The sequence below is a fragment of the Sinocyclocheilus rhinocerous genome, unplaced genomic scaffold (genome assembly GCF_001515625.1).
Source record: "Sinocyclocheilus rhinocerous isolate Xijiao unplaced genomic scaffold, SAMN03320098_v1.1 scaffold478, whole genome shotgun sequence".
NCBI classification, from domain to species: Eukaryota; Metazoa; Chordata; class Actinopteri; order Cypriniformes; family Cyprinidae; genus Sinocyclocheilus; species Sinocyclocheilus rhinocerous.
Window position 1 is genome coordinate 2,507,256 of NW_015651483.1, and position 10,777 is coordinate 2,518,032.

The window sequence follows — 10,777 nt, forward strand, 5'->3', positions numbered from 1 at the left end:
TTACAATCACCTCTAATCTTCCATATGCACCTAAACGGTTGTTCATATGTGTAAGTGCTTCCGAACCTCCTTTGGGAAGGATGGGGCTTCCGCAACATTCCTGTTCCAAGTGGAACAGGTACGTTTTCCCATCTCACTGAGTGGGTAGTGCTACGACAACAGTGACTGGCCTTCTTGTTGCGAGCCCCGGCCTACGCCGAAAAGGGGGCGCAGGAGGCTCACACAGGACACTGGAAGGGGCAGCATCCATGGCGTTTTGGTAGGGATCCCAATTCGTCGGTCATTACCGACGTGATGTCGAGAGTGACCGACTGAAAGGGAACATCTCGGTTATGTATGTAACCCTCATTCCCTGAAGGAGGGAACGGAGACGTCACGGACCATCGCCACAGCTGCTGTACCACCGCTGAGCGGCTGGGTCACTGACTCGTCTCCTCAGCGAAAACCTGAGTATGTGTTGCACCTGCTGCCTATTTATACTCGCGCTGCGATCAACGGCAGCTGGATGCAATCATCGCATGCCAATGGGCATTGGCTTGTTTAGTTTACACTTGAAGTGGATTGGTCTCTCTGAGCGAGATTCCAATTCGTCGGTCATTACCGATGTGACGTCTCCGTTCCCTCCTTCAGGGAACGAGGGTTACATACGTAACCGAGACGTTTGTATCTCACAATTCAATTTTTTTTTTCTCAGACTTCTAAGTTTATTATTTCACAGTTCTGACGGTCAGAATTGTGAAATAAAAAATCTAAATTAATTTCTAAATGATTTTTTTTTATTCCATTGCAGAAATGGCTTCAACCCAGGATATTATCATATTAAAATATCAAGCATTACACTATTTTCCCAACAATAAGAATAAAGCATGACGGAAAGTGTACAGCTCATTCCCTCACACTGATGGATAAGGATTACTTACAGTGAAATGATTTGATAAGACTTATTTGAGTTCTTTTGAGTGGCAGTTCCTAAAAGTATTTTAAAATGCAGTAGGCTTGTTTGGAAAAAAAAATAGGATATTCAAGTGGAATACTAGTGTTTGGGGACAGGTACAGTGACCAAAATGCGGGACAGTCTCGCAAATTGCTAGCTTGATTCAGCGTCCTGCAAGTCATAAGCAGTGTCCCACATTTCAGTATGTCTATATTATTTTTAACAACTAGTCTTGTTATCAGTGATGGAGAAAGTTACTTTTAAAAGTAATGCATTACAATATTGCGTTACTCCCTGAAAAAGTAACTAATTACCTTACTAAATTACTTTTTATGGAAAGTAAGTGTTACGTTACTTTTGAGTTACTTTTTAAATCTGGGCAGTGCTTGCTTGTTTGTTTTTAATATAAAAAGTTCTTCTTTTACAAATGTAGAATGAGAAGAAAGTTCAACACTATTCAGCAATAACAAAACTGAAACACAAATGTGTCATTTATGCTTATTAATATGGTTAAATTGGATCATCGAAGGTCCGAAGCCAAGACATTGGTTAATAAAATGGGATTAAATACATAAGGATATTTGTCTATTTAACATATTTAATTATTGCAGGTTTGTATAATATTCTGAGTTTGCATTTTGAGGAATACTGAATCTATTTTTGTGTATCATGACATGGGAAACAAAGTAACTGGCGTTACTTATTTGAAAAAGTAACTCAGATATTTCCTTCTAAATTAAAAAGTAATGCGTTACTTTTCTAGTTACTTAAAAAAAGTAATCTGATTACTTAACTCGCGTTACTTGTAAGGCATTACCCCAACACTGCTGGCTATGTTCAGTTCATTATAGAATCGTATTCCAGAGCGCTGTGGGTTGTTCTTGCCAATTTCTTTGTCTGAAACTGAACTTGTGAAATTGCTAGAGGAATGACTGGACTCCCTTGAATTACTACTTTACAGATTCCAGTTTTTGTTGACACTTGCCCATAGACACAGTTTTACACAACAGATGACATTAAAATGACTTTTTATTGTCTTTTGGAATTCTGTTCCACAGTGAAACATATGAAACATTTATAAAATCAGCATTAAAAAAGAAGTTCTAAACAGCCTTAAGCTGCTTTATAATATTGACCCCTGAAAAAAGTTTCTCTGTGAAAACAAGTAACACACTTTCCCACCAAGTTGCTAATGAGTCCATTTCTAGGAAAGTTGGAAACCACAGCCCACCCCTTCAAAAAACAATTTTTTTACCAAACCAGAGCTGTGAATAGAAAAATCCCAGCACCAAGTCTTTTTTTTTTGTTGTTGTTGTTTTTTTAGTGTTTACCTTTAAATTCCAATGACTAAACAAAATAAATGTGCTTTAGCTACTGTATTCTTAAATACAAGCATTTTGAGAGAAAAAATAATAAATTTTTCCATAACATTCATTTCATACATATGATCATTATTGCTTGGAATGTGGGTTTGGTATTTTTATTTAACCACACTGCAAAGAGAAACCACAAGCTTCTAAACACAGACTTACTAATCAGACTTCCTACTTGTTTACAAACAGTAACTAAGAAGAGGAATGAAAAATACTGTAAAAATGCAAACCATACCAGTGCTGGTTAATGAAACACACTGGTCATTTTTATAAACAGCTACCCAAAATATACATTGCCACAACTGATTCATGAATTGTCTTTTACAGCACTGTACTTTTCTAAAAAAACAAAAAACAAAACATCTGTCCTTCTATAGTCTTTTTAATCGACTCTACTCAACTGATTTCTGGCTGTGTTTATGTTCTTATATATCTGCACTTATCTAAAATAGCTTTCAGCTGATTTGCATAAACTGCACAGGAATGGCCTCAGGAACAACAGTCTTTACAGAGCACACATTGAATGCACACGTACAGTAACATATAATCTATAGGCAAGGGAAAAAAATGAAAGGAAAAGAAAATCAAGTATAGTGCACTACACATACAGAGAAGTAAACCTCAAGTGCATTAAAAACCAGTTTTTCGAGCATTATTTGCATATTCTATGTGACCTAACATGGTAACAACATGAAACTAATGATTTGCATGCATGAGCTCTGAAGACTTGATTGATGGCTTTCTAAACCCTCTAACACTTTTACGACTGTACAAGTACTGAATGAGTGTTGCATTATTACTTGACACTTTGTGTTGTCACAACCTTTCTCTCCTGGACAACGACTTTATGTGACGATGGGTTTTGGTTAATCTGGACAGATGACCCACCTAATCCGATGCTACCGAATGACCCTGCGGTGGACATCATCCCCTTTTGAACACCCACACCTGATCCCCCATTACTCTCCATATAAAGGACATTTTGAGATCCACCATGAGTGGAAACACCTTTTTTGAGGGACCCCTGAATCACATGACCCCCTTGTCCTTCCACGACCATCAGGCCCTGAGATCCAGCAACCCCTCTTTGAAGCGTCCCCTGAAGGACTTGACCGCTCATGGCTCCCCCATCCACCAGGAACACTTGTGATCCAGACAGATTACTTGTGTGCAGCACCCCAGCCTGAGCAGGTGCCCCCCTGTCCACAAGCACCATTCTCTCGCCGCGGGTCAGGGTATTCGTCGCTATGTTGGCGCCCTGGACTACAACACCCTCGGCTACCGGGCCTCTGTTCAGCACGTACATGTTCTGTCCCATGGCCGGCCTTTCGGCGAGCAGTACCGTGCTGGGCTGCGGCTCCACCATATAGTACATTGGCTGCGGTTGCACCAGGAGCGTTGGAGCAGGTTGGACACTCGTAATCACTGTGGGCCGGTTGTCTGTGACCATGACGTTCTCCACACGAGTAGATGATGTCGTAGCCATGTTGGAAGCTATATTCAATGCGTTTGAAGATATAGCTCTGTTAGTGGTAATATTCCCAGGATTTATAACGTTGGTTGATGAAGACACCACCTCGGTACGGTCCACGATGGGTTTGGGAGGGGGAGGAAGAGGAAGAGGAGCAGGGACCTCAGTCTTTTTACCTCCACATATTTCAGCGAGAGTAGTGAACTTGGGCCCGAGGTCATTGAGAAACTCTAGGTCATTGTTATCTTCGAGGATGCTGCAGCAGCCCACAGAGCCCACAGGAGAGCCCTTCCCTTCATAGTCATACACCATAGCTTCATTCTTAGCAAATCCATCCTCCACTGCACGACTTTTCTGTAACACACATAATATATATATATATATATATATATATATAAATGTGATCCACATAGATAATACAATACAGCAATATAACAATAGTATGATAATGATAGAGTGATAGACTGAACAATGAACTGATAGATAGAATGATGAAATGATAGAACAGTAGATACAAAGATATAATGAAAAAAATGATTTAATGATCAATTGAACAATATCTATTAAAATTAGATAGATAGATAGATAGATAGATAGATAACAGAATGCTAAAATGATACAATGATAGAACAGACAGATAGAATGATAAAATGATTGAATGATAAAACAATAGATTGACAGAATATTAAATAGAACAATAGATATATAGAACTGTAGATGAATAAAATGACAGAATGACTAAATGATAGATCATTAGATTGACAGAATAGAACGATAGAAAGATAGATAGAATGATAGATAGAACTATAGATAGAATGATAGACAGAACGATAGATAGAATGATAGATAGATAGAATGATAGATAGATAGATAGATAGATAGATAGTTGTATAATTAATCACACTAAATAAACATAATAAATTAACTTTATATACACTGTCCTGTAGGTATATACTAACCTGTGAGTAGTATTCGCCCAGGAACATATCAGACACGGCCATTCCGTCAAAATCTCCAGCCATTCCTCTACTTCTAAGAGTCTCACTTCTTCTGATCGAGTCCATGTAGGACATTACCATTTCATTGTTGCCACGGCCACCCATTGTGGAAAAGGAGTCCATGAAGCCTGCTCCTCCTGCTCCTCCTGCTCCTCCTGCTCCTATGATACGCATGCCACCCACGTCTCTTGATGCATAACCTAACCTTCCATCAACAACATCTAGTGGAACATCCTATCAGAGACAAAAGGGTTTGATTTATTTAGTTTTGAGATAAAACTAACATCTTAATCAGATATTGTTCCTGATAACATACATTGCAATTCAATCAGAAGTTCAAGATCTTACCCTGTCCTCTCCCTGGCCCTCGGTATGGTAAGAGATGAGATGCTCTTTAGTTTCAAAGGGCATGTCTTTGAAAGCTCCCGGCAGGCCATCAGCTCCACACTGACACAGCAGCAACAGGAGTGGGATGACTGTAACAGAGGAGAAATACAGCAATTAATTTCACATCATAACTATCAATCATAATATCTTTTTCTGTGTTCTCCAGAATAATGATAGTTGTTAGGAGAGCACGATCAGGCAAAAGAAAGGTGAAGTTTGTCCGTTTTTTATGTCAAAATACATTCTCTAAACTCAATTCATTGTACTATTAGTATGCCTTTCATGGGTTTATTTCTTATTTTACAGAAGTGTAAAGATTGAAGCTCCCAGGCACCATCAAAATATGAAGAGCAGTGAGAGTTTGGGGAGTGGCTACTGTCGTTTAGCCAGTGTAGGACTATGTGTCACATGGAAAAAGGAATCCATATTTGGTTTCAGAAGTGCATGACAAAATTCGAAGAGACAGACAAAGGTAAACATTATCGGTGCTTTTATAAGATGAAGGAATTAATTGGTGGAATGTTTGGGTTTCAATCGAGATGCCAAACTTGTGGAGTTTCTTCTCGACAGGTAAACTAAACTCAAGCTTTTGCCACACATTAGCTCTTTACTGTCAATCTTTACATCTGCTGGTCAAAGGTTGTTTGAAAATATGCTTTATTAATATGCTTTATTTTTGTAATTCCACTAAGTGACTCTAGTTCTGCAGAAACTGCATACTTCCGTTTTAAATGCGGCATAAATAGAAACCAGGCAATTAACTAAATGTCTAGAAAATGTAATAAAGTCAGATTTACATGGTAGACTTTAAGATACTAAACAAACTTACGCAATAATGAAAGGAGTCCAAGGAAGAGTAGGCCGATTCCAGCTGGTCCAAACCTGGATCCCTTCTTAAATGCTCCTGATGCTCCATTTGGTCCTGCTCGGGCACAAGCTCCCTGGTCGTTACAGGTGCACACATCCACCTGAATTTTCTGAGGTTCTGGACATGACAACCCCTGCTGGTCCTTGACGTCCACCATCAGCTCATATTCTCCTGGCCACAGCTTTTCATTTGTTCTGAAGATGGCAGTGGTATCTGATAGGAAGAAAAACAGAAGATTTCAACCACAAAGTCAGTAGTGGCAGAATGCCGACTCGTGTGTCAGCAGCACCACATGTGTGCGTTGTGGTAGTTTTGTGTATGCGCGACAAAGACTGACATGGAAGAGAAGAAATCCTTGAATAAAGTGGTTATTTTTGTTTTCTTTTTGCACAAAAAGTATTCTCGTAGCTTCGTAAAATTACGGTTGAGCCACTGATGTCACATGGACTATTTTAACGATGTTCTTACTACCTTTCTCGGCCTTGAACATGGTAGTTGCGCTACTGTCTATGCAGGGTCAGAAAGCTCTCGGATTTCATCAAAAATATCTTAATTTGTGTTCTGAAGATGAACGAAGGTCTTGCGGGTTTGAAACGACAACAGATCTCTGACTAGTACTTCACATGTTTGACTTCTTACAATAGATAGCTTTTAACATGTGGGCCAACGTCCACCAGTGACACAAGGAGGTACTGCGGCAGTATTTTTCTATAAATATTCATGGAAATATTTTAAATTAGATTTAACTTCAATGCAATTTTTAAATGTTATGTCAGTGAAGTATTGTTGTGGGTCAAAAAATAAATTGGCAACATCTGGCATACCGTTTAAATGCTCGACTGTCCATTTCCCCTTAGTTCCTTCTGGGACAACATTGAAGGTGAATGGAGCTCCATTGGGAGGTGCATCCTCATCCACTGCAGTGACTAAGACGGCATCCTTGTCAGTACAGAGTGTCTTGACTTTGCTTGTCAAAGTTGGGCAGTGGTCATTAAAATCCTCTACTTGGATGGCAATGGTGCCTGTTGCCGTCTTTGAAGGCAAGTCTATTAAGAGAAAAGGAAAAACGTATAAAAAAAAATATAATAATAATTATATTACAAATATAAAAAATTATATATATATATAAAAAATATATAAAAAATTATTTTTTTTGCATTCAATACATGAATATAAATTTGAGACAAATGTTATAATACTGTAATATATAATAAAAACGAACGTGTCGAAAAGTAAACTAAAAGAAAGCTTTCGGTCTACTTTCCCTTAAAAGGTTTTTAAAAAGTACTAAAAAAATTTTAAAAGAAAGAACAATATATAAAAAGAGAATGCAATGTAAACTAATGGATCAAATCAATTAAATCAAATAATTGTTTACATCATAACTTGCAGATGGTTAAGCATCCAAACATTGACCCAGTTTTCAGTAACTACTGTTGATCAATGTGAAGATCTTCAGGGCAGGTTATGTACCTGCAATATCCATTGTATTACACTATGTGGCACACTGGAAGTATGATTGGTCTATAAGTTAATTAAGTATATTATCATATATTATGGCAGGGAGCCATAACCTGGCAACATCTGGAAACAGTTCAAAAATGAGAAAAAAATAGAACAGTTGGATAAATAAAACAACAAAAACTTCAACAAAGGAAGATTTTCCGTTTTCCCTAGAACCACTGTTATTTTAGTATGATTTATACTATTATATTTTTGTTAATATTTTGAATTAGATTTTATTTTTATATTTTATGTTTTCAATTTGATTTTAATGTCTTAGTGATTTTATGTTTTTGTCATTTTTAATTACTTATTTACTGTATTTATTTATTTATTTTTAATAATGTCTTAAATAGTTTTTAGTTTCAGTTATTTTAGTACTTAAACTAAATAAAAATGAGAAATGTTGCCTTGGCAACTAGCTGAAATAAAATAAAATAAATTTAAGTTATAGTTATATTGTTGGTAACCAAAAAGTTGCTGGTAGCCATTGACGTCCACTGTATGGAAAGAAAAGACTATGGAAGTCAATGGTTACCAGCAACTGATTGGTTACCAATGTTCTTCAAAATATCTTCTTTTGTGTTCAACAGAACAAACTTCTACAGGTTTGGGACAGCTTGAGGGTGAGTAAATGATGACAGAATTTTCATTTTTGTGTTAACTATCCCTTTAATGTTTATTTAGGATAGGTTTTTGGTTAATAACCCTGCAGAGAACTTGCCTTGAGTTATGCTGTAAATCTGGGCATAGTAAGTGCCGTTAACTAGATACTTGGACTCGCGGTCAGGAGCCTTGTTCATTTTAACGGCTCCAGTTGTCTCATCGATGGTCAGCCAGTTATCTGGGTCAAATCCTTTAACATACCTGTAAGAAAAGGGAACATAGTTAGTTCAAGCTCAGTTCTCATTGTTTTCTATGCCGCTTCCTCTTAATTGTTGACAGAACTATTTCTATGTATACGTACTTTACGTTGGTAGCTTCCTTTCCTGTGTCTGTATCAATGGCGGGGTATCTCGCGATGACCTCATTGCTGCTAAAAGTCTTGCCTTCTGAGATGGGGATGGCTTTTGTTTGGGGCATGAACTTGGGTCCTTCAGGCTGGTTTTTCACCTTGACGTTCACATTGTATATCTGACCCCCTGACATTGACCATGAACCGCCTGAACTGCCACCACCTCCACCGCCAGCTCCACCGCCAGCTCCTCCACCGCCGCCACCGCCTCCGCCACCGCCTCCTCCTGCGCCACCACCGCTGCCCCCGAAGTTGATATTCATTCCTTGTCCTCCTCCACTCACAGAGGGGTGGAATGGAGCATTGTTTATTACACCAATGCCAAGGTTCAGGTCTTTGACATCCTCATAATCGACAGCCTGCAGGGAAAACAGACATGAGCTAATTTTTTCAAGCAAATGGCTGAGAGTATAATCTGCTTCAGAACAGCTCCATGCTATAACTATCCGTCAAAAGTACCAGTACTTTTAAAGTAAGTTGATACTGTAACAATACTAGCCTTTCTTCTGTATCAGTATAACCAAGTACCCATTCAATTTATCACCCGAGTGCTGTCTGACTAACATGTTTTTGATGGTAAAAATGCACATTTCTGCCCATCTTGTATTAATGTAAACACAGTATATTATGTCTCCTATGAATGTTAATAGAATCCTTTTTGATGAAAAATCAAAGTATATTACTATTCAAAATTTTGGGGTCAGTATTTTTTTTAATTAACACTTTTATTCAGCAAGGACACATTTAATTAATCAAAAGTTAGAGTAAAGACGTGTATAACGCTCCAAGATTTCTATTTCAAACAGCTGCTTGAAAATTCAGCTTTGCCATAATAGGAATAAATTACATTTGAGAATGTATTCATATAGAAAACAGTTATTTTAAAGCATAATATTTCACAAAGTTACTGTGTTGTTAATCAAAAAACAATACTGAAAAGAAAAGGAGAAACTGCCATGTTATTCCTTTATTATCGACTGCTTACTTGAATAATTACTTAAAATAATTATTTGTTTACTTAATTGAAAAATAATTTCATTATGTTAATATTTATATGAAAAATGAGCTATTATAGTAATAATTCATTTTTAATGATTAATAATTAAAGTTTTTCCTGTGGTGTCAAAATTGGCAATTAGAATTGTGAAATATGAGCAACATTGGTATGAATACTGACATTTTGGTATCATAAAAAAAACCTACTCATACCAGAAATTATGAAAGAAATAAGCAACAAATATCATTGCACACCTTGTCAAGCATAATGACTGCCTCATTGGTCTTTGGGTCCGTGTGAATGCTGAAGTATCCAGCCTCATTGCCTGATGCAATAAAGCACTTAGACACCCAGTTGTCCGTGTCCTTAAGATCCAGGTCGCTTGCTTTGAGTCTCATCACCTCTACTTTCTCTGTATTTTCCTCAATACTGGCCTCAAACTATGGAGGAAGAAAAAAGAGGTTGCAAAAATGGAAGGGACCACTACAGTACAACAACATAACTGTGTGGATGTAAACATAGTGAAGATATTTTCTTACTGGGCCTTCCAACACAGGCACATTATCGTTGACGTCATTGATCTTGATGGTGACCGTCCCTGTGGCGGCATTGCCACCTGCAGCTCCATTCAGGTCAGATGCTTTGACAAGCAGGACATACTGATCAACGGTCTGAAGAGAGAGATGGCGTGTGAATAAAAAGGTGGAATCGTCTACATACTGCTCATTATGCTCAACAAAAGCAGTCATTGTGTCTTTATATGTTCCTGCATTACTCATTTAAAATTAAACAATAACAGAACATCTAGCACTGGCACAACGAAGCTCATATGTGCTGTAACTGAAGAAGAGCCAGTGCTGTGTGTGTGTGTGTTATGTAGCATGTTAGATATCAGAAACACATTTGATACAGTGATGGTGGCCTCTCACCTCTCTATCCAGGTTAGAACTGACAACACGGACTGTGCCGTCACTGTCAACTCTGAACATCCTCTCCCCAGCTGGCTGCTGCTCAACAATCTCATACTTGATTTGAGAGTTTGGGTTTCCTGGCTCATCGGCATCAAAGCAATTCATCTTCATCACTACTGTGTCTGTATCAAATAAGAGTGCCCACGATAAATGAAAGGAAAAAATCTTTCGAAAAATCTACTTTAAAACATGTGATTCTAAGTTCTTAGAAATGTACTCTTTATTAGGGCCCGAGCACCGATGGTGTGAGGACCCTATTG

General features: G+C 37.9%; 1 protein-coding gene across 1 annotated transcript; it reads right to left on the reverse strand.

Moving 5' to 3' along the window:
* Nucleotides 1–1,945: 1,945 nt before the first annotated feature.
* Nucleotides 1,946–10,766, reverse strand: LOC107712898 (desmoglein-4-like). Its single transcript, XM_016518291.1, has 10 exons — nt 10,476–10,766; nt 10,086–10,217; nt 9,801–9,986; nt 8,502–8,908; nt 8,259–8,401; nt 6,856–7,077; nt 5,993–6,244; nt 5,125–5,252; nt 4,738–5,010; nt 1,946–4,132 (listed from the first exon to the last, which is right to left on the reverse strand). The coding sequence occupies exons 1-10, from the start codon at nt 10,626–10,628 to the stop codon at nt 3,104–3,106; spliced, it is 2,925 nt and encodes a 974-aa protein (XP_016373777.1). The 5' UTR covers nt 10,629–10,766; the 3' UTR covers nt 1,946–3,103.
* Nucleotides 10,767–10,777: the final 11 nt, after the last annotated feature.